The sequence below is a fragment of the Cervus canadensis genome, chromosome 33 (assembly GCF_019320065.1).
Source record: "Cervus canadensis isolate Bull #8, Minnesota chromosome 33, ASM1932006v1, whole genome shotgun sequence".
In the NCBI taxonomy this organism is placed as follows: domain Eukaryota; kingdom Metazoa; phylum Chordata; class Mammalia; order Artiodactyla; family Cervidae; genus Cervus; species Cervus canadensis.
The window spans coordinates 9,002,290-9,027,793 of record NC_057418.1 but is presented as its reverse complement, the minus strand read 5'-3'; the positions used below and the strand labels follow the sequence as shown (position 1 = coordinate 9,027,793).

Here is a 25,504-nt window from a genome sequence, read left to right as displayed (position 1 = left end):
AGCTTCAGTAGCTGCTAGTACAAATGAAGAAGCTGCAAAAACATTTCCCCTAATTTCAGAAAAATTGTTTTGTTGGAGAGATGAAGAAATCTAAAACCTGATTGGGTTTTTAATTTTGATTAACTGGTCTCTACTGAAAGTAAATTTTTTCATGGACCTGTCTTAACAGTGATGCTGGGTGCAGATACCAGCAGAGGTTTAAATACTATATTAGTGCTTTGATTAGAATTGTTAGTTTCTATCAGCACTCCAGTTATAAGTTCCATATCCATATGCAACAACTGCATTTTTCATAAGCCTCATTCTACAGAATGCAAGGCTTTATAGCAGAAAGACCTATAAAAATTATGAAATTTTGTCTCCCCTAGTAAAATGAGAACAGCACTAAAAGAGAGGTTTCCCATGTTCTTGTTCAGCGCTACAATATGAGCACTGTCAAATGCGTTACGTGTGGTATCACTAGCTATTATTTATATTACTAGTATTCATAACGATCCCAAGCCTCCGAGATTGTTCATCATAATTATACATGTATTAACTACTTACTGTGTTGCCAGTGTATCTTTATATTTACTTTCTTTTCATCTGTGTAATTCTTCGATAAGTATTATTATCCCAGTTTCATAAATTACGAAACTGAGGCACTGGAAAGATAAGTGTCTTCCCTAGGGTCACAGAGATAGTAAATATAGAGCCAGGAAATTCTTTTCTTTTTAGTTAACATGTTACCTAAGAGCCTCTGGAATTCTTGATATTTGCCAGAGACTACACTATCTGCTAATAGTGGGATATTTTGATGAAAGCATTGCAGTGTTTCTACTCTCTACACGTTTTTAGCCATTTAACTTCAACATATGAGAAGGATGTGTCACTGGTTACTAAAACAAAAAAACAGTCCTCTTGCTTGTGGATACGTTCTTTCCTGGAAAACAAAAATTACTTCTACTTTAGAAACTCTTATGTTTTCATTACTCAAGTTTTGTGCTTTCCTACAAATGATTAGTATCTTGATTTTGCTTTGCTTCTAGATCGTTACAGAACAAGTCAGTTTCCTCTTCTATAAACATAGTTCTTGAGATGCTTGGGCGTGTCTGTTTCGTCTTGACCTTCTCTTTTTTAAGATAATTCCATCCATTTAATCCTACTTAATCTATACTGAATCCATCCAGTTTGTTCACATTCTTTAGAAAGTGGCATCCAGAACTGAACTTAATATTCTAGTTGTGATATGAAAAAGAGTGGTATTTTTTGTTTCTGTCATCTGAATACTGTGTTTGATATTGATTTATGACCTACCATAACTTCTTGATATTTTAAAAATTTATTGTCAAACCTGTCTTCCCCTTATTTACCTGTCTGTGCCTCGGTATGCGCATCTCTTGAAAGGAGGTAATAATAGCACCCATCTCAGTGGGTGGTGCTATTCACAGTACTGAGCTCAGTACTGTCCAGCTCATAGTAATCTCTCAGCTTTCCACTATTATTGTTTAGCCCTAAGTGCTGTGGTCCATTTATCCTTGTTGAATTTCAGCCATTTATTTTTGACTCACTGTTCTTTTGAATCCTGATTATTTTTTTCAGCCGTGGTCACTCCTCAACTCTGTAACGAGCAGATTTTGTAATGCCCTTTGTTAACTGTCTTTATTCACAACATTAGAAAAATATCGACCAACCAAACAAAATCAAAAAGGCAAAATTTTCTTTATCTATGATCATTTAAAGTTTTTATTTATCAACAAAATACCTTATAAATAAAAGCCATTTTGCTTGGGGGATATTACTGTTTAAAAGCAGTTTCACTGTAACATTGAATTGTCCTGTAGCAAAACATTTACTTGCCTGTCTTTTAAAATAAGATTTAGTGATTACTTGAAACTTTCCTTTTAATCAGTATAAAATTTGATTCCTGTAAGGAAGCTTTAAATATATTATATAACTGAAACCAAAACTTGAGTCAGCCATGCTATAAATGAAACAATTACCTAGAAAAAAATTTCAGACTTATCATTTTATGGGTTATTGTTTTCTATTTGGGGGAAATTTAATCGTAAGTTATCAAACTAGTCCTCTTTGTTTTCTGCCTAGGTGGACATTTGCTATCTCCCACTGCTCATGTTCCATAGATTCTTTCCTCACCTTGATAAACACACATGAGTTCACCAAGTTTTTTCTTCCTGTGATGCCCTTTATCTTGCCAGTTTCTCAGGGGTCCCCAGAGATCAGTCTTCCAAGAATTCAGACACCTTTTGTCGTAACCACATTATTGGGTCACCTGTCAGTTTAATACATAAAGATTAAGTAAGATAAGTCCCTAGAGGGATTGAAACTTCTTGTTCTGTGTTTTTAATTAAACTTTATAAAGTTTTCTCATCACCATATCTTGGCCTGGTAATATGGTGCCATGAGCAGACTTCTCTTAAGGGCACTTTTCGGATTCAAAGCTTATTTTGACAAACCAGGAAATAAATTTCCTTTTCAGAAATGGAGTTGGAGTTCATAAATCTATATTTTGTTTGGAAAGTATAATTATATTGAAAGTACTACAGAAATATTTTACTGCAAAACACCATTCCTCTTTGATAAAGAACTTTAGAAGTTGAGTAATAACAACCATACCTAACATTTGCTGGGCACTCACTGTGTACTAGCCACTATGCAAAATGTTTTATGTGGGTTGCTTCAGGAATGTCATAATTCTGTAAGATAAAAGCATTATCATCATCATCATCATCATTTGCCAGTAGAGAAACTGAAACACAAAAGGTCTTTAAGAGTCTTCTGGAAACATTTTAATTGAATGTGTTAAGGCACTGTGGTAGATGAGCCAAAAATATTAACTCCCTAAGAGCAGAATCATTTTATACTATTAAACCATCACACTCAAATGTCAGTGAATGGCACAAAGCAGATTCTGTGGAAGCTGGGAGCAGCTCGGGTAATATTAGCAGCAATTAACACCTATAAAAATAATTTTTAAGTTTTGAAACCCTGCTCTGTAGTGTGTATTATCTCATCCTATCTTTGTATCATCACTGTAGCTTGTAATGGCATTAGACAGGGGTGGTAATGAACAGAGTGGACAGCTAAGCGCTACTGATAGAACTGCCCAGAACGACAGCTAAGAAGAGTCATGAGGACCTTGCGGACAGGAAAGAGCCAAATGCAGTTTCCTCCCTCTTCATCGTCTACCATGGATGTTACCTAAGAAAGCCAATTGCAAACTTTGTTTCTTGGAAAACATCCCATCTACCCATCAAGAAGTTTTAATCAGATATGATTTGAGGTTAGTGGATAGGGCCTTAGATTTCCTCAGAATAGTAGCACTTCAGTTCTCATAGCTGTGGGGTGCGTTAAAGACACATAAGTAACGAGAGTAATCTGGATGTGAGAAGGGGATCTTGGGGTTTGGTGGGAAGAAAGGGGCCCAGAAACTGTGGTTTTTCTAGTGCACTGGCAGAGTCACCTGTGACCTTGAGAAAGGAAATTACAAACACCTGCTATGCTTCAAACTATGCTACATGCCACAGACAGCTGTTTGAAGAACTGGACTAAAAAGAACAGGAATGAAAAGGTAATCGCCCAAGAATGAGGTGATTGGACTTTTCCCTTCTTCCTTGAGACCTACTTTTAAAACTCATTGTACACACTCAAGTGTCAGCTGGTGCTTAAGCAAGTATGACTCCTTAGTTGATGTTTCTAATCTTGATTATTCTTTTCTTTCTCCATTCTACTAGAAAGATCTTTATAATAAATATATAGGCTGTTAACCATTTGGTAACCAAAGAACCTGAAAATGAGTACAGCTCAATAAAATTACCACCTTCCTTGGGACTTATTTAGGTCATACCTGAATGGTCTAGTGATTTTCCCTGCTTTCTTCAATTTAAGTCTGGATGAAGCACAAGCTGGAATCAAGATTGCCAGGCAAAATATCAGTAACCTCAGATATGCAGATGATACCACACTTATGGCAGAAAACAAAGAACAACTAAAGAGCCTCTTGATGAAAGTGAAAGAGAAGAGTAAAAAAATTGGCTTAAAACTCAACATTCAGAAAATGAAGATCATGGCATCTGGTCCCATCAGTTCATGGCAAGTAGATGGGGAAACAATGGAAACAGTGACAGACTTTACTTTTTTGGGCTCCTAAATCACTGCAGATGGTGACTGCAGCCATGAAATTTAAAGATGCTTGCTCCTTGGATGGAAAGTTATGACCAACCTAGACAGCATATTAAAAAGCAAAGACCTTACTTTGCCGACAAAAGTCCATCTAGTCAAAGCTATGGTTTTTCCAGTAGTCGTGTATGGATTTGAGAGTTGGACTAAAAAGAAAGCTGAGCACCAAAGAATTGATGCCTTTGAACTGTGGTGTTGGAGAAGACTCTTGAGAGTCCCTTGGACTGCAAGGAGATCCAGCCAGTCCGTCCTAAAGGAAATCAGTCTTGAATATTCATTGGAAGGGCTGATGCTGAAGCTGAAACTCTAATACTTTGGCCACCTGATTTGAAGAACTGACTCATCTGAAAAACCCTGATGCTGGGAAAGATTGAAGGTGAGAGAAGAAGGGGATGACAGAGGATGAGATGGTTGTCCAACTCAGTCATGTCTGACTCAATTGACATGAATTCGAGTAAGCTCTGGGAGTTGGTGATGGACAGGGAAGCCTGCAGTCCATGGGGTCGCAAAGAGTCAAACACCACTGAGCGACTGAACTGAACTTGAGGCATATATGTCACTGGTCCACCAGCTCCCTGGAGAAGGAGTGGCAACCCACTCCAGTATCCTTGCCTGGGAAATCCTATGGACAGAGCCTGGTGGGCTACAGTCCATGGGGTCACAAAGAGTCGGACACAACTGAGCAACTAACACTACCAGCTTCTTAGTTCTTACTGACAAAACCTTGGTGATATATTAAGCTTATCTATTTCTCTTATGTTCGACATATATTGTTTACTCCTTCTGTTACATTTTCACAGTATGACCTCGTTTGTGCATTTCCACAGCCAGAATCAAGGCTCTTCTCTCTGACATGAATTGCTATGGTCTCCATCTCTGTTTTTTGCTTGTATCTGTTCCTTTATTCATCATGGCTAACTTCACTTTTTGTAACCATAATTTCTATGATGTTCTTTTTTTTTTAGTATTCACATAGAAAAATGTTTATTCTTTTACAGTTTGCAGTTCATTGAATTTTAGTCTATTCACTTTTGAACCCATCATCAGTGTCCAATTTTAAAGTATAGTGCTCACCCTGAAAAGAAATCCCGTACTCAGTAGCAGTCACTGCCCCACTCCATGGCCTTCTCTCCCTAGCACCTGACAAATAATAATCTGATTTCTGTCTCTCTGGATTTGCCTATTCTGGACATTTTACATAAAGGCAGTCATAATATACGTGACCTTTCGTATCTAGCTTCTTTCACTTGGCATGTTTTCAGAGTTCATCCATGTTATAGTATGAATTAGAATTTTATTCCTTTTTATGGCTGAATAATAGTCAGTTATGTATATGCCACATTTTATTTATTCTTTTATTCATTAATGAGCATTTGGGTTGCTCCGGTTTTAGCTGTTTTGAATAATGCTCTATGAACATTTACATACAAGGTTTTGTGTGGACGTAGGTTTTCATTTCTCTTGAGTGTATATTTAGTACTGAAATTGCTGTGTCATATAGTAACCGTGTTTAACATTTTGAGGAACTGCCAAAATGTTCTCTAAAGTGCCTGAACCATTTTACAATCCCACCAGCCAAGTATGAGGGTTTCAATTTCTCCACATCCTCACCAACACTTGTTAGTATCTTTTTTTTATTATAGTCATTTTATTGAGTGAAAAGTGATATCTCCTGGTTTTTATTTGCATTTTTTAATGATTAATGCTGTTAGCATATTTTGTAGTGCTATTTGTATCTCTTATTTGGATAATTTATTCAAATTCTTTGACCATTTTCTAGTTGAGCAAATTATAATTGTATTTTACTATATAATTGTCTAAATTAGATGTATTTTAATGAATATGGTATGTATGTATGTATATATGTAGGGGATTCAGATCTTATCATACCAAGGGTAGAAATACAGTTTTGTTTTAGAAATGGAGTTGAAGTTAGCACATCTACATTTAATTTGGAAAATAGGATCACATTTATAGTTGTGGGTGCCCTATAGAAATATTTCTATTTTAAAACACCATGCCTCTGTGATAACTCAAAGGACTCTAGCAGTTGAATCATAATAATTATACCTGACACATACTGTATGTTTTTCATATACCAGGAATATAGCATATAAATATATATTACATAAAAATCAACTATATAATTATGTAACTCATATATATAGATATGATATAGATATATTCACATTATTTATATCTGGTTGGGTTTGCTTTTTATTGACTTCTAAGACCTCTTTATATACTCTGGATACAAGTCTCTTCGTTCTGTAGGTTGCCTTTTTCTGTTTCTTGATCATGTCCTTTGAAGCACAAAATTGTTTTTTAGCCTTTACAAAGTTCAGTTTTTCTATTCTTTTCTTTTATTACTTTTCCTTTTGGTACCATATCTAAGAAACCATTGTCTGATCTAAAGTCACAAAGATTTACTCCTGTGTGTTCCTGGAGAGATGTATACATTTAACTCTTACCTCTAGGTCTATGTATAATCCATTTTGAGTTAATTTTTATATATGGGTTGGGGTTGTAACTTTATTTTTTTGCATGTATCTATCCAATTTTCCTAACACCATTTATTGAGAAGGCTGTTATTTCCCTATTTAATGGCCTTGGCACACTTTTCGGTTTTTGAGCATGAATATAAGGACTTATGTCTGGACTCTTAATTCTACTGCATTGATCCATTTGCCTTTCTTTATGTTAGTAGTTCGCTGTAGCTTTGTAGTAAGTTTTAAAAGCAGAGTTCGTCCTCCAGCTTTGTTCTCTCTCCATATTATTTTGCTATTCTACGTCTCTTGCATTTCCGTATGAATTTTAAAAATCACCTCAATTTCTACAAAGCTTTTGATAGTGATTGTGCCGAATCTGTAGATCGAAATTGAGTATAGTATTTTTCCAACCTAGTAACATGGGCCTTTCAATTTATATAGGTCTTCTTTAATTTCTATCAATGATACTTTGTTTTCAGTATATAAGTCTCAGAAATTTTATTTCAAGTATTTTCTTATTTCTGATACTATTGTAAATGGAATTAGTTTTATTATTTAGACTGTTCACTCCTTGGGTATAGAAATGTAATTGACTTTTTATATTCAACTGTATTCTGTAACCTTAGTGAATTTGTTTATTACTTCTAAAATATGTTTTGAAGGGTTTTTTTGTGGATTCCTTGAGGTTGTCTATACACAAGATCATGTCACCTGCTAATATAGCTCTACTTCTTTCTTTCCATCTTGATGCCTTTCTTTTTTCTTGTCTAGTTTATTGGCTAAAATCTCCAGTATGATGTTGAAGTAGAAAAAGTTGTGTCTTTGTCTTGTCTTGCTCCTAATCTTAGAGGAAAAGCTCTCAGTCTTTGACCATTAAATATATTGTTAGCTGTGCATTTTTGTGCATAACCTTTCTTGTATTCTTTATTGAGTGTTTTTATCAGAAAAGGATGTTGGATTTTGTTAGATGCTTCTTCTGTATTTTTTGAAATTGTTCTGTGGGTTTTCTCCTTAATGCTATTAATATGATCTCTTACATAGATTGTCATATGTTAAGCCAAACTGTCATTTCTATGATAAATCCGACTTGATCATAGTGTATAATCTTTTTTATATGTTGTAGATTCTTTTTACTGGTATTTTGTTGATGTTTTTACATCAGTATTCATAAAGAAGTGTGTAGTTTTCTTGTCCAGCTTTGGGATCATGGTAATACTGACTTCATAAAGTGAGTTGGAAAGTGTTCATTTCTCTTTTATTTTTTGGAAGAATTTTGTGAAAGATTACATTATTTTTTTTAACCTTTGGTACAGTTCACCAGTGTTTCATTCTGTACCTAAGCTTTTCTTCATGAGAAGTTTTTGATTGCCAATTCAGTCTCTTTAGTCTTAGGTCCATTCAGATTTTCTTCTTCTTCAGTCAGTTTTAAGTTGTGTCTTTCTAGAAATTTGTCCCTTTCATCTGGGCTATTTAATTTGTTAACATACAGTTAATAATAGCACTTTATTATAATCCTTTTTTATTTCTCTAAGGCCAATAGTGATATCTTATCTCTCATCCCTGACTTTTGTTATTTTGGGTGTTACCTTCTACTCCACCACCTTTAGTTAGTCTAGCAAAAGTTTTGTTAATTTCCTTGGTCTTTCAAAGAACCAGTTTTTGGTTTTGTTAATTTTCTCTTCTTTTTCTGTTTGCTATTTTTTATTTCCATCTTAATGTTTATCATTTCCTTCCTTCTGCTTGCTTTGGGTTTAGTTTTATTTTTCCAGTTTTAAAGTATAAGGTTACCTTACTGTTTTGATTTTTTTCTTAGTGAAAACACTTACGCTATAAAATTTCCTCAAATCATTACTTTTGCCACTCCAAATACATTTTGGTATGTCATGTTTATCTTTTCATTTATTTTTCTCTAATTTCCCTGGTGTTCTTTTTTCTCACCCATTGGTTATTTAGGAATATATTGCTTAATTTCTACACCTTTGTGAATTTCCCAAGTGTCTTCCTGATTCTATTTTCATTTCACTGTGTTTGGAGAACACATTTTTCTGATTTCTGGGGTTTTTTAAGGCTTATTTTATGGCGTAGCATATTGTTTATTCTAAAGATTGTTCTACATGTACTTAGAAGAATATGTATTCTGCTCTTATTAGGTGCTATAGTTGTCTGTTAGATCTAGTTGATTTTTAGTGTTGATCAACTCTTCCATATTGATCTGCCTAGTTCTATTCATTACAGAAAGTTAGAGTATTAGAGTCTCAACAGCTTGTTGTTGAATCACCTACCTTACCTTTAAATGCTGTCTTTTGCTTTATGTATTCTGAGACTTTTTATTTGTGTATACATTCATACTGACTTATGGCTTCTTGATTGACCATTTTATCATTAAAATGTCCTTCTTTGTCTTTACTGACAATGCTTGTCCTAAATTATACTTTGCCTTTTATCAGAGCAGCCTCTCCAGCTCGCTTTTGGTTTCTGTTTGTATGGCCTCTTTTCTCTCTTTTCAACTTTATTGTGCTTTTAAAATGTTCCTCTTGTAGACAGTAGATGATTTGAACATGTCTTTTTTCTATTCTGATAATCTCTGTATTCCATTTGGAGTGCTTAATCTATTTCCATTTAATTTAATTATTGATAAGATAGAATTAGGTCTGCAATTTGGTTTTTTTAAATTTCTGATGTATTTTTTGTTCCTTTCCTCTTTAATTACTCACTTTTTTTGATTAAAGTAATATTTTTTAATATACCAATTTAAATCCCTTTACTTTTTGTGTTATACTTGAGTTATTTTCTTAGTAGTTACCCTGAAAATTGCAATTTACATCTTAATATAGTTTAGATTAGTACCAACTTAATTTCAATAGCGTGTAAAAACTTTAATTCAGTTCTTTTCCCTCCTGGCTCCTTTTTGCTATTATGGTCATAGAAATTGCATCTTTATACATTGTAAACCATCAGCACATTTTATAATTCTTCATGAAGTTACCTTTCAAATCAGGTGAAAAGTTGCTTTTAAAAAAGGACACTTAGGCTTAGGAAGCATCACTACAAACAAAGCTAGTGGATGTGATGGAATTCCAGTTGAGCTATTTCACATCCTGAAAGATGATGCTGTGAAAGTGCATCACTCAATATGCCAGCAAATTTGGAAAACTCAGCAGTGGCCACAGGACTGGAAAAGGTCCATTTTCATTCTAATACCTAAGAAAGGTAAAGCCAAAGAATGCTCAAACTACTGCACAATTGCACTCATCTCACACGCTAGTAAAGTAATGCTCAAAATTCTCCAAGCCAGGCTTCAGCAATATGTGAACCAAGAACTTCCAGATGTTCAAGCTGGTTTTAGAAAAGACAGAGGAACCAGAGATCAGATTGCCAGTATCCGCTGGATCATCGAAAAAGCAAGAGAGTTCCAGAAAAACATCTATTTCTGCTTTATTGACTACGCCAAAGCCTTTGACTGTGTGGATCACAATAAACTGTGGAAAATTCTAAAGGAGATGGGAATACCAGACCACCTGACTGCCTCATAAGAAACCTATATGCAGGTCAGGAAGCAACAGTTAGAACTGGACATGGAACAACAGACTGGTTCCAAATAGGAAAAGGAGTACGTCAAGGCTGTATATTGTCACCCTGTTTATTTAACTTAGATGCAGAGTACATCATGAGAAACGCTGGGCTGGAGGAAGCACAAGCTGGAATCAAGATTGCTGGGAGAAATATCAATAACCTCAGATATGCAGACACCGCCCTTATGGCAGAAAGTGAAAAGGAACTAAAAAGCCTCTTGATGAAAGTGAAAGAGGAGAGTGAAAAAGTTGGCTTAAAGCTCAACATTCAGAAAACTAAGTTCATGGCATCTGGTCCCACCACCTCATGGGAAATAGATGGGGAGACAGTGGAAACAGTGTCAGACTTTATATTTTTGGGCTCCAAAATCACTGCAGATGGTGATTGCAGCCATGAAATTAAAAGACACTTACTCCTTGGAAGAAAAGTTATGACGAAGTTAGATAGCATATTAAAAAGCAGAGACATTACTTTGCCAACAAAGTTCCATCTGGTAAAGGCTATGGTTTTTCCAGTGGTCAGGTATAGATGTGAGAGTTGGTCTGTGAAGAAAGCTGAGCACCGAAAAATTGATGCTTTTGAACTGTGGTGTTGGAAAAGACTCTTGAGAGTCCCTTGGACTGCAGGGAAATCCAACCAGTCCATCCTGAAGGAGATAGGTCCTGGGTGTTCATTGGAGGGACTGATGCTGAAGCTGAAACTGCAATACTTTGGCCACCTTATGTGAAGAGCTGACTCATTGGAAAAGACCCTGATGCTGGGAGGGATTGGGGGCAGGAGGAGAAGGGGACGACAGAGGATGAGATGGTTGGGTGGCATCACCGACTCGATGGGCATGAGTTTGAGTGGACTCCGGGAGTTTTTGGTGGACAGGGAGGCCTGTCGTGCTGCGATTCATCGGGTTGCAAAGAATCGGACACGACTGAGTGACTGAACTGAACTGAACTGATACTGTCTTTGCATTTATTTATGTGATTACTTTTATCAATGCTCTTTATTTATATGGATTTGAGTTACCGTCAAGTGCCCTTTTATTGCAGCCTGAAGGACTCCCAATAGTTTTTCTTAAAGGGCAGGTCAACTAGCAACAAACTCTGTTATCATTTATCTGGGAATGTATTAGTTTCTTCTTTTTTTACGTGGTAATTTTGTTGGATATTGAATAGTAGATTGAGTTTTCTTTCCACACTTAATGTTGAAAGCATCATCTTACTAACTTCTGAACTCCGAAGTTTCTGATGAGAAATCTACTGATAATCTTATTGAGAGTCCCTTCTGTGTGATGAATTGTTTTACTTTTGCTGCTTTCAAGATTCTTGGTCTTCAGTAGTTTGGCTATGATGTATCTAGGTATGGATCTTTCTTACACTGCATGGATTTTGTTTAAACTCTTGAATGTGCAGATTAATTTTTTTAATCATTTTTGGGGAGTTTGTGCCATTATTTCTCTGAATCTTCTTTCTTCTCTTTTCTCTCTTCTGTGCCGTGCGCTAAGTCACTTCGGCCGTGTCTTACTCTGTGCTGTAACCCTGTGGACGATAGCCCGCCAGGCTCCTCAGTCCATGGGATTCTCCAGACAAAAATACTAGAGTGGGTTGCGTTTTCTTCTCCAGATCTTCCCAACCCAGGGATTGAACCCCCATCCCTTAAGTCTTCTGCTTTGGCAGGTGGGTTCTTTACCACTAGTGCCACCTGCGAAGCCCTGTCTCCAGGCAAGAATACTGGATTCTCTAGGGAATCTTCCCAACCCAGGAATCGAACCTGGGTCTCCCACATTGCAGGCAGATTCTTTACTATCTGAGCCACGAGGGAAGCCCCTCTAGTGAATATTGTACTTTTCAGCTCCAGAATTTCTATTAACTGATTTCTGTTTTGCCATTTGAAATACTGTTTGGGAAGTTTTAGAACCTCTTACTCAACCATCTTCATCTCTGTATGTATCACAATTATATTTATATGCTAAAGTAGAGACGTTTTCCATCAAGCTTCTTCTTCTGTAATTATATTACTATCTCTTCTTCCTTGTTAAACCAAATACTCACATGTGTATACATGAACTTTTCTCAGAATTTTTGGATTATCATTGGAATTAGAAATAGACAAGCCTCAGTGTTTAAATAAATGAGCAGTTACTTATTGATGTCTTACTATCAGCAGCCTAAGAAGCTTTTCTTTTTCCATTTAAATTTATTATTTAAGATTCCTGCAGAGTCTTCCCAAATTAACTCAGCTTATAGTCATTTCAGTATAAATATAAACTGTAGTGATCAATGGACACACATGTTAGTATACATATATCAGCTGTCACTTTGGCCTGATTTCTGTTTACCATATAACTTCCTGGTTTGAAAACTTCAACAAGTTGTAACTGAGAAGGTAATGTAAAGAAAAGTGCTTTGATGATCTTCTTCAGGTACCATCTATAATAGAAATACCAAGTCTTAAAGATCCTCCTTTGGGCATAAATCTTAGCAAAAGCCAAAGTCAGTGAACCAGACGTATATTTACTTGGTTCCACGAAGGCCTCTTAACTTCAAACTTAAATATGTAAGGTTAGTGATTAACAGCATAGATTTAGGAGAAAAGCAAACCTGCTAACATTTAGAATCTGCCAAACTCTGTGATTTAGACAAATAATAATCTTTTAGTTTATAATTGAGGAAACAAAAGCATATATATGAACATGAAAGTTTCTCAGTCATGGCTGGCTCTTTGCAACCCATGGACTGTAGCTTGCCAGGCTCCTCTGTCCATGGATTTCTTCAGGCCAGAATGCTGGAGTGGATAGCTGTTCCCTTCTCCAGAGGATCTTCCAAACTCAGGGATTGAACCCAGGTCTCCCACATTGTAGGTGGTTTCTTTACCAGGATTCATCTGCCCACAATGTGGGAGACCTGGGTTCAATCCCTGGGTCAGGAAGATCCCCTGGAGAGGAAATGGCAACCTACTCCGGTACTCTTGCCTGGAAAATCCCATGGATGGAGAAGCCTAGTAGGCTGCAGTCCTTGGGGTCACAAAGAGTCAGACATGACTGAGCGACTTCGCTTTCACTTTTCTTTACCAGCTGAGCCACCAGGGAAGCCCAGGAATCCTGGAGTGGGCAGCCTATCCCTTCTTCAGGGGAACTTCCCAACCCAGGAATCGAACTGGGGGTCTCCTGAATTGCAGGTGGATTCTTTACCAGCTGAGCTACCTGGGAAGCCCATACAAAGGCATGATAAGTACTAAATAGGGTAGTTATGGGTGTATATGTGAACATGTGTGTGCATATATAATGTGTGCATATATTTGTGTGTGCATACATACAAACACATACATATATAGTGTAAAATGCTTAGCACATGCCTGAGTAGTTCTCAAAAATATTAAGTACTATAGCCCTTTGTATGCATTATATAATTGCTTATTGTTTAGTTGCTGAGTTGTGCCCGCCTCTTTTGCCTTCCCATAGACTGGAGCCCTCCAGGCTCCTCTGTCCATGGGATTTCCCAGACAAAAATCCTGAAGTGAGCTGCCATTTCCTTCTCCAGGGCATCTTGCTGACCTAGGGATCGAACCCACATCTCCTGCATTGGCAGGCAGATTCTTTACCACTGAACCACCAGGGAAGCCCCGATTTATTAGTATAGTAATAAAACAGTTCCAGAATGGAACAGGACAAGTCTGATTGAAGAATGCAGTAGGAGAAAAAAAGAATATTCCATTTTTCATAAGGAGTATAATTTCTGTGTATAATCTTTATAAACCACTGCTTTGAAGTATGAAGTATAAAATTTATAACTATTAAGACTGTGTATAAAACTGAATAATATGTTTGCAAATACTCAGATTTACTTTTGTTTAAAAATACTGTCTTCAACTAGTTCTTTTTTTTACTGATTTTACATTTACTCATAGCTTATGGTTTGTTAAGAGAATTTTAAAGTGATTATACTTTTTTAAGTAATTCATAAATTATTTTAATACTCATTATCACCATGCACCCTAGTACTCTTTATTGGCAGCTTAAAAGCAAAGAAACAGCAGAGTGACTTGTGCAGATATTAAAGGTGTATCCTTTTGTCCATAGGGCCACCAGACTAAAAACAATGACACATAAAACGGAAACTCCCAGGGACAGGGCTGTGATCACTTCTTTCTCTCCAGCCTATAAAAATAGCTCAGACACAGTTGTATCTAATAATTATTGCTGGGTGAATAGGTTTAATCTTTCAATTTTGCTTGTTTTTCTATTTTAAAAATTTCTCTAATCCTTAAGAGGTTGTAGGGAAACCTAAGAAATGTTTACTATGACTCCTAGTTGCAGTTTGAGCATGAGCTTGTTGAAAAAAATGATGAAGTAGATGTTAAAATTACTCAAATCTGGAGCTAGTCAGCATTTCAGTGAGACAAGGGAAACTGAGAAAGATAAGTAAAATAGGAAAGGAGAAACAAGTTTACTTTTTATAAGTTTTGCCAGTAACAGTTTGTTATAAAGCTTGATTTTATATTTTAAAATGTTTCTTAACCAAATGTTTGTTAACCATGTAGTTGCATATTTGATATGTGCAGAAAATAAACATAACATGTTTTATAAAGTAGGTCATCAAAATAAAGTTAACTAAACCTTAAAGTACATCAGAATCGCCTGGCAGGCTTCTTAAAACAGATTTCTGAGTCCATCCCCAGAATCTATGATTTTAGTTGGTCTGGAATGGGGCCCAAGAATTTGCATTTCTAACCAGTTTCCAGGTAATGTTGTCATTGCTAATCTGGAGGCCACACTTTGGGTTGGGTACCTTCATCTAAACCGATGACTCATAATTCTCCTTTTGTTATCCCTCCCAAGAAAAATAAAGTGCATTATCATTTTTCTTCACTAACAACAACAAAAATAATCCGCAGTCCAATCTATAAAAGTCTGCATCATTTTCTTGATTTTTTTAAAGGAAATAACCAATACAGAGATGTATTTTAGAGCCTTTTTCAACAAAGCACTAATAATTCACTGAAACAAAGTATGTGAATGGTGATATCCAGTAAGGTGTTTAATTAATACCAATCATGGTATAAAACCAGTAGCTTTATTTATAAAGTCCAAAATCTCAGTCATTCCTATTTGTCAAAGAAGGAAAAAGTATTTCCAACTGGTAAATTCCAAAGAAATGCTTTATCACTATTCTTCTTTAATTATGACTAGCAGGCTTTTCCTCTGTGGTATTACAGCAATCAAACAAGCTCTTCTGGTTCATGTATGATCGCAACAAATAACAGTCACACTGTTATCCAGCACATCACTATTTTGAATTCATATTAAAATTTGTGAATGCTTTTCTTTTGTAATAGGTATTTGAATACCTGGCATGGTAGAATTTTAGAAATGGAAGGCATACCAACCACCTGGCATCTGGTCTAGACCCCTTAGTTCACACACATCCAATTTGTGTTTTGTGGTATGTTTTAGCTTTGGAGGCCCAGTCAGGACTGAAAACTCACTATCTTGATTCCTAGTTTAGTATTTTTTCCATTAACCTTTACCAGAAGGTATTAGAAATTAAATATTTTCAGTTATCTGTTTAATGAAGCATTTAAGGTCCATATATACTAGCATTATATAGCAGATAGTTTAATACAGACAATAAACTTTGTGCAATTATTATTTCCTTTCTTTATCGTTTTTCTTAATCACACTAATCTTTCTTTCTTATTATCCAGATAAGATCAGTTAAAAATAATAGGACTTTAGTTTCTTTTTATTAGTATCTTCAGAGTTGTCTTATTTAGTGTTCATGGAAATAATTGTAAGAGACTGTGTATATTTCTATCACATGATGCTAGAAGTAGGGTTATATGTTTTTCCATTTATCTCATGAAATAAAATACAATCCCAGTGTCGCTATTAGTAAAGGAGTCATTTGAATGTTTAGTAATGTACTTCTGTACAATTGAGGATTTATCGTTAAATTTGATTTTCTACTAAAGTTTTTAATCTGCTCTTTTATTCTGTTTCAATAATAAAGACCAAATAGTCCTTGTCATAATTGAGAAATGAGACTTTCTTAAAGTTTAATTTCACTTGCTAACTACTGGGAGGCAGCAGGCTTGCACCCCTGCTGGGGGGACTGGTAGAGGTAAGGGGACCATGCCCGGGATGGCTCATGGGCCGGGGCAGTGGTTCTCAGCTGTGCAGTGATTGGCAACTGGGCAGCCGGCAAGATGTACCTACATAGGCACTGTGCCAGCAGCATCTCCCTCGAGAATTACGTGCCTGCCGTCTTCAGCCAGGACACAGTCAGCGTCACCAAAGGCGACAGCTAGTACCTCCTGATTCTCTATGACACGGCCTAACCGGAAGGCTGAGAGCAGACAAGACTGGTCATTTGAGGCTTTTATCTCATCCGATGACTGATGTGCTCCTTATATGCTTCTCTGTGGTAAATGTAGCCTTACTTCAAAATGTGAAAGAGGAGTGGGTAACAGAACTTAAGTAAGACGTGCTAAATATACTCAGATCTCCAAGGTTATCCCCAAACAAGACAAAGATATGAAAGAAAACCCTGTGTCTGGAATAAGGGTGGAAACTAGAAAAAGAAATGGCTATGTGGAATGTTCAACTTTAGCACACCAGGGATTGAAGTGTTTAGTGAGCTATCATAGCCATTTTAACTCCAAAGAAACACACAGTAAAAAAAAAAAAAGTTCAAGATGTATAAATTGTTGTTTCATTTCATAAGAAACATTTCCAGTGGCCAAGAAAACAGTCCATTTCTCTCAGAAAGTATATGAAATGCTACAGCTATCCTCAGACCTCTTGTATATACTGAAGCAGTTTAAAACTTGAGAATACTTAAAAAACCCTTTTGTCAGAGTTCTATAAAATTCATTAAGAATGTTTCCCTAAAAACTGAAGAAGCAGCAAACCCATCTAAAGCCACAATCTATTCTAAATACTTTATTTCAACTAGGAAGTACTGTCTCAGGAGTTTCATAGTTAAAAAGCTACAATCACATCCTGTTGTAACCAGGTGGGAAACAGTGCTATAAAGACAACGCCTGGCTTACACCATCCATACTTTTGCATAGTCCTCCTGGAATCTACACAAAGAAGTATCTTCTCCCTTTGCTCCAATTTCTTGTTCTTGTATGTAAGTTGCTTTCTATTTTAGTATATACAGAGCAATGAAATAACAAGGCCAGCCACGTAGCCAAAGCTCACTCCAGGCCTACAAGAGATGGACATCCCAGAGGAAAGAATGTATATGATCAAAGAACAATAAAGGTTTTATCATCACTTGAGCCAGAATTGTAACCTAAATATTTCTAACACCTGATGTGCTTTCTTTAAGAATACCAGGAGTGTAATAAAATCCCAATTGCATTTATCATGAAAACTAAAAATGTACACATTTTAGTTAAAGTGCATTAAATACCTGTAACAAGGCTTCTGTCAAGAAAAATAAAATAGTTACTGAGGTGTTTCTTTTTGTTTCATCTTATATTAATTGATAATAATGCTGGCAATAACCATCAGAACTGCCCTTAATAAGTCTTTGGCTGAGTACTGATCTGCACCTGCATGGGGCAAAACGCCATAAGGAAAGAACCATCAGAAATGAGTAGGCTACCCAACAGAAAGAAAATAGTTGTCAGTCCTGCCAGCCAGATGGAAAAGTCTCCTAATATATAGGACAGAGAGAATTATCAGGAGAATCACACCTTGGTAGTGGAGATTATTGAGTCCTAGAGAAAAATCTTCCTGAATATGCTGTAACAAAACTTGAAAGCAAACCTGAAAAGGGTCAAACCAATCTCAGGTCACTACCTGCCAGAAAAATGTCCAACAGTCTTTAAAAGAATACGAGAAAATCCAGCACTCACCACAGTAAGCTACATATACTTTAGTTTTCCAGGACTGTTGTGTCAAATTATCATGAACATAGTGCGGTTTAAAAGAAGAAAAATTTATTCTTTTACTGGTCTGAAGGGCAGGAATCTGAAATCAGGGTAGCAAAGTAAGAACCAAAGGGAAGAGGTGCCTCATTGCAGTCGAGCACGAAGAAACTCCCTGACGATTATGGACCCACAGAAGCAGCGTTGGAGGAGAAAGTGCTCAAGTGTATGATTTATTCAACGTAACTTGGTTGGTTGAATGACTTGGGGTCATTGTGAGTATTAATTTTTGGATTGCATCACGGATAACATTGCAAGGAACATTGGCTATTGAGGAATATTGGTTAATGTTCCTTCAGCACAGTGGTATCCATTGAGAAGTCTTGAGAGACAACTATTATAATGAAAAACCTCGCAGAAGATAATGCAAAGAGGAATTCACTTAAATGTCTTATGGTAACCTAGCAGACTCTGCCTAAACCAAGATATAGTATCTGGCAAGCACTGCTAAGAAGTCTGAGAAATATATCCCAAAAAATAAAGCTTGCCAGTGACCCTTCTGCCATGAGAGATTATGCCCAAGCAACTCAGCAAGCTTTAAGTAAGAGAGGGAACTCTGTTTCAAATATGTCAATAATGGTCAGGGTGACCAAGTGGATTTTGTGGAAGATTTTATTTCCTAGACCTGTCATTACCAATGTGAGCACATAAACACATATTTTTAAATTTCTGTCAAAAAATAAAGATTGCTAAAAGATTTCATAAGTCAAGATAATTTCACAAAGATTTCGTCAGTTCAATATTTGGATCATAGTACTGAGGAATGAGGGCTTTCCCAGTGGTAAAGAACCGTCCTGCCAATGCAGGAGACATAAGAGATGCGGGCTTCAGTCCCTGGGCCGGAAAGATCCCCTGGAGGAGGGCATGGCAGCCCACCCAGTATTCTTGCCTGGAGAATCCCCATGGACAGACAGGCCTGGTGGGCTACAATCCTTGGGGTCGCAAAGAGTCCAACATGACTGAAGAATGATATTTTGTGACACCTATGTGCAGACTACCATATGCACAAAATGTACATTATAGAAGATACTTTTCAAGAGAGTGGTCAGAACAAATTTGCTGTGACAAGACCTACCAAAATAAGAAGAAAATAGAAATAGTATTAATTCATGACCAAACTGCATGAAATTGTGTCTTCCAACCAATGCTTGGAGAATAAAGCTCCCAGTATGGCTTTACTTTATCCTGAAACAGTGAGATGACCATGAAATCTAATTGTAGATGGGGAAGACATGACTTCTGCCGAAGGCACTGCCAAATTAAAAGAAGCAGAGTTTACTGTGTGTACTGTGATGCTCAGAAGAGAGTAATAGTAGTGAAAGCAAAAGCGTTAGTTGTTCAGTCGTGTCCAACTCTTTGTGACCCCATGGACTGTAGCCCTCCGTCCATGGAATTCTCCAGGCAAAAATACCGGAGTGGGTTGCCATTTCCTCCTCCAGGGGAATCTTCCCAACCCAGGGATCGAACCTGGTTCTCCCACATTGCAGGCAGATTCTTCACTGTCTGAGCCACCAGGGAAGCCTCAGAAGAGAGTAAGTGGTCTTCAAATGAGAAGATAATGAGAAAAGCACACAACGGGACTTCATTGGTGGTGCAGTGGCTAAGACTCTGCTCTCCCAATGCAGGGGGCCTGGGTTCAGTCCCTGGCCAGGGATCTAGATCCCACCTGCTGCAACTAAAAGGCTCTGCCTGCTGCAGCTGAGACCTGCCACAGCCACATAAGTAAATAAAAATAAATATTTCTAAAAGAAAAAAGCCACACTGGAATACAAGCAGATTCTCACGATCCACGTGGCTTTTGCCACGTGTCTCCAGCATGATGATAGAATGGCCATGTTATAACACCGCTGCTGCCCACATCTGAGCTGTTGGCTGTGAAATATACTGAGTTCTCAGGGGACAGCAGGTTTTCACCTAAATGTCAGTCATGGTGTGACAAAACAGGGCAGCTTGGGGAGTGTAGTCTCTGTCCTGAGGGTGGTAGTTGTGGAGGTTAGTGATGTGGACATTGTTTCTACATCAGGAGATAGATTATAAGGGTGTGGACCTCAGTGCCGTTAGCTGGGTGCCAGTGCAAAGTGGCAATACCGTAAGAGGTTGGTAACTCGTGATTCACTTGACATCATCAGCTTGTGAGACTGTATTCTGTTTTACTTGGCCAGAGCTGATGTAACAGCTGTAACATAGGGTACTTAAGCAACAAAAATGTATTTGCTCACAGTTCTAGAGGCTGGAAGTCCAAGATCCAGTGGCCGGCCAGGCTGGTTCCTCCCGGCCTCTCTCCTTGCCGTGCAGACGGCCACCTTTTCGCGGTATCCTCATGGGGCCTTTTCTCCGTGCACGTGTGCTCATGGTATCTCTTCCTCTTTCTACAGGCATGTCAGGATGAAGCACGATAGAAACAAATCCCCAGGCGGGTTCTGGGACGGGGTCTCAGGTGTCAGGAAAGGGGCACAGTGGGCCTGCAGGTGACCCAGGGAGTCAGTCTTCTCAGCACAGCCGACTGCCCATGTGCCACTGTCCAAAAATGTGCCTTATCTCCGTGAGTGATTAGGGTATCACGTCCCTCATCCCTTCCTCTGCTGCTGCTGTCCCATGTTTCATACTAGACAAAGATGGCCTGTACATGTATTTCATCTAAAAAAAAAAAAAAATGAAAGAAAAAAAAAAAAAACATGAGTTTAAATCCTGATTCTACCACTTACTAGTTCACTTTAAGTAAGTTACTAAATTTCTCTGTATATCAAATCTCTCGTTTATGAAATTGAAATAAGATTTTCTGCCCTCAACAGGATTGTCACAAAGGTTGAGTAAGAAAATTCACCTAAGCAGCTTGCAAGGGACCCAGCACATGGCAGGCACATTTTAATTCGCTTTCCTCTTCTGTGATAGAGCAACAACAGGAGAATTCAGGGGAAGAGGTTTGGAGAAGGAAGAATGGAGGAAAAAATTAAAAGTCCCACTTGTACATGAGTGAGTTGGCGTCAGTATACTGAAAGTTACAAAAGATTTGTCAACTTTAAACAACATCCTACATAACAGGTTGTAAACTAGGGCCTGTGCTAAGCAGTACAATAGGAATTGTATTTTTACCATTTAATTTAATTATCATCACTGCCCTTATATTGTATAGTGACAGCAGTCGATTCCAAATGTATCCATTAAAATCTTCTGGTTAATATGTTAATAAATATTTTAAATTAATTAAGGGCACCACAAAGAGTTTTATAAGCTGTTATGGAATTCCTTGCTTCCCATGGCCCATACTGTAAGTCTGAACCTTCCAGCATGTATGATCTGGCACCTACTTACTCCCGAAGCCTCAGCCTCTCCCACCTTCTATCCAGATTCTTCCCTCTAATGCCAGACTCCCACTATATTTGAACTATTTGGGGTTTCTGTTCCCTGGACTCTCACACGTGGGGTGCAGTGCCTGGGACACACTTTTCCATCTTTTCAGCTAGCTATTTCCCAATTATCTTTCATTCCTTGGCAAAGCCTAAGCAAGGTACCCCTTCTAGAAGTTATCCTATTTATCACTGTACGTTCAGTCCCTAACACAGAACCAGGCACATTAGGATTTCAATAAATACTTGTTAGGTGAGTAAATCAGTACTCAACCTAAATGCAAAGGGTCCTAATGATAGTTTTCCATTACATTATAGTTGTATAGCCCATAAGTTTTCAAATTCTATTTGCATAGGGAAAAAAGTGGAAGTAGTCTATTCTTTATATTATATTATGTCCTACTTATATACACTGCATCATGTCTGAAGTGGGTTGAGGTTTGCTTCCTTCTTGTAACTTCTGTAAGGGATCTGTAGATGCCTCTGCAGCCATTCATTTTGAATTTGATTTTTCAAGAGAAAAAAGAATCAAATATAGTGACTACTTTAACATAACAGAGAAAGAGGGTTCTCATAGGAATGCCTTGCCTCTTAAATTTGTGTCTCTTGAAAATAAGCTTATCAAGGTGTTTTTAAAGGTAAATTTAGATTGTTGATATACCAGAAAAAAATGGTATTTGTATAGAAATACATCACAAAAAGATACATTGACAGTAAACCCAAATGATCACAATGAAATTATGTAATCTGGTCATTCCATTGCATTTTTCCTGTTTCATAGAAGTGTTGACCTTCTGGAGATTTTTTTTTTTTTTCTGATGCCTCTGCTTAGCCCAGGGAATGGGACCAAAAGGTAGAATGAAACAATTCTAACAGTGAATGATGTGTGAGCTTCTTTTTTTATATTTGTTTCACAAGTAATTTACTTAAAAAAAAATTAACATCTGCTATTTTGAAGCTAATCTTAGTGTATTGAATGCTCATGACCATTTCTCAATCCCACAGCCTTTTATCTCGCTGCTCCTGCTGTGTTCCCACCACCCCTGATCCCATTAGCAAACCTTGAGACAGCCTCAGACTCACCAAAGTACTGCTTTGGTTTCAGCTGCTCTTCTGCAAGAGGAAGTGAGTGTTGGGGGTTTTCTCTGTGGTACAGTTGTGATAAAGCTGTGGTGGTCTTATCTCTCCCTTAGGTAGTGGCTCTTTATGACTACACAGCGAATCGATCAGATGAACTAACCATCCATCGCGGAGACATTATCCGAGTGTTTTTCAAAGATAATGAAGACTGGTGGTATGGCAGCATAGGGAAGGGACAGGAAGGTTATTTTCCAGCTAATCATGTGGCTAGTGAAAGTAAGTTTTATGCTCTCTTCCTGGTTTACTAATATGGTATAACTGATGGTCCCAGATTTTATCATCTTCTGCTCTTTAACTTGCTGTCTTGTTATTTTTGCATGTGTTTACCAATGAGGTATTGCTCTTCATTCTCATGTTGCCAAAAAAAAGAGGGGGGCATTAGTACACTCAAAAGCTATAACATTCTGAGATTGGAATACCGGCTTCATGGACTTCCATCCCAGGGGACCTGCCCATCTCGCTACCAGCCTCCTTCAGCCCCTTTTCCCGGCCACCTGCTGCACACACACTGGCGTCATCCTTCCTCCTGCCACTCCTAGGTTGACAGGCACCTAAGAACCTCTAGGTCCTCAACTCCCATTCTTTTTAGTTGTATCCCCAGGCTTAACTGGCACCTGCTCACAAAAAAAAAAAAAAAAAAGGCTGCAATAGATTGTTCCAGTCTCAAGTAAATTAAGCCCTCATTTGTGAAAGGAAAAAGAAATGAGCTGGAGAAGAAATTCTAAATCCGAGATTCTGAAAGCTGTAGATTTGCTGCCAGGCCTTGAGTGGAGAAAATAGAAGTAACACAGACAGCTTGAAAACAAAGGGTAAAGACTATGAAGCAAGGGGAGAGCGTGGCAGCGCTTCTTCAGAAAAACACGTCCCTTCGGCTGTCCACTCGCTGCGGGGCAGGTAAAGCAGGATGCTCAGGGGTCAGGAGAACCGAGCGCGAATCCCGATGTCACAGCTGAGACTGCGATGCCTCCGTTTCTTCCCGCCGAACGAGGAAGTCGGACTCCACCATCTCTAAGCTTTCTTCCAGAAACACTAAAATCATTTAGTTCTGTTAATTAAAACTAGAGTAATGGCAGCCAAGAGAACACTCTCCATTTTGAATGTTTACCAAATCTTTTGTTTCTGCAAAGTAATTATTAAAATAACAGTTGGTTTGGGGCTAGTCTCTGAAACTCCATTCAGTCCAAACTATGGTTGAACAAAAGCACTATTGATTTCTAACCTCAGTTCTAAATTTTTATAAGGGAAAGAAATAAAGGAAAGGAGGAAGAATTTCTTCCATGAATCCTGGGTGCCGGGGGCTAGGCCCAGATAAAATTATTTCTCTTGGGGCACCACCTTCCGGGTCTGTGCCCAGCCCTTCCCATAGCTCCCTCCCCAAGAGCCTGAATCTCACTGTAACTCCTTCCCCTCCCTTGTTCATCTGCAGCTTTCAGCAAACTCCTCCCCTCCAAAGTGCTAAGTGTCTTGAAAATTACCCACTTTTCTCTCTCATAACAAAATTCTCAATTTCCTTTGTGCCATGGCTTTAATTCTTTTTCTCTGAGCATTAAACGGCTAATGACTCTTAAACTCTTATCTGAAATATACTTCTCTGTTTAAAGGAGTATGCAGACTGGAGAAAAGTTAAGGCCGTGTGGAAGAAATCTGGAGACAGGTTAATTCCCAGGCCTCTCCCCTACACTCAGCAGTTCTCACTTCCCCGGTCATCTCGGACATCCAGGTGGCTCCCCTCGCCTCCCAGGGACAGGACCAGCAGCTGGAATTCTGCAGGGGTAGCTGCTGTTTTTAAACCAGGAGCTTCCTACACAGTCTTAGTCACTCTGGAGAATATCTTTCATTTTAACTAGATATTGTAATCAGTTATTTCTTCCAGATACAAGTGGAAACATTTAAAGTATTTTTTCACTTGATGGTATAAAACGATTGTGTATATCCAGGCAGGAAGGGTATTAGATGCTAACTTTAAAACCTAGTTAGTTTGCAGAAATAACCTCTTAGGCTTGCATATATTGGAAAACCATAGATATTTGATCCACAGGGGATTAAAGATTCAGTAAAACTTGGTTTTCTTCCATAAGAACCAAAGTGGAACTTACAAAGCATACTACCGTGACCATCCTTGGTGGCTGTGTGCAGAAAGCAGTTCCATGTCTCAGGGAGTGGACGTCCTTCTGATGCCGTGATTCCTTATTGTACCCCAGAATAATTGATGGGTTTTTTTTTTGCATTAGTCACTGCTTATTGAGAAAGGTTTGCAAAGGTCAGAACAAACAAAAAGTTTTCAGAAAACCTGAGAATGTGACTGAATTCTCAGTTCATCAGGCGTTCTTTTCCTTTCCTTTTATCCTGCTTTTACCTGAATGTAACAAAAACTCACCTGCCCAGTTTTAACATTCGAGGAAAAATGACTGTCAGCAGCATATTCCACTCTGAAAATAGTAGGAGAAATTCTGCTTTATCCAAAACCAGTTATACAAAGCAAATGCTCTGAGGGAACGTGTGTGTGTGTGTGTGTGTGTGTACATACACAAATAACCTCTTTCAACCATTCGGTTGAAAGCCCTGTCCAATAAGAGAATGATATAATAGAAGACATTGGTACCTTGTTATCACAAAGGACATTTCCCTTGTATCTTAAGCCACTGGAAAGGGAAATTAGATCAGCCTCCATTAATCATATCTAACATCCTTTCCAGTAAGAGACAAACCCATAATAAAATCAACCTATATACAAAGCCCATTAATGTAGCTCATAATTTTAGAATTTTGATCAGGTTCAATTTTGGTTCAATTTTGAACTCTTTCTCTCAATTCAGAGTTGCCTGTCATTTAACCAAAACAGATTTC

General features: G+C 37.8%; 1 protein-coding gene across 7 annotated transcripts in view; it reads left to right on the top strand.

The window, feature by feature from the left end:
• Positions 1-25,504, top strand: part of AHI1 (Abelson helper integration site 1) — a 209,137-nt gene that overhangs the window by 145,852 nt on the left and 37,781 nt on the right. For all 7 annotated transcript variants that reach the window (XM_043456928.1, XM_043456931.1, XM_043456929.1 and 4 more), the window contains one exon: positions 22,711-22,873. In XM_043456928.1, coding sequence (XP_043312863.1) covers positions 22,711-22,873 — 163 coding nt within the window. The remainder of the gene's footprint in view (positions 1-22,710; positions 22,874-25,504) is intronic.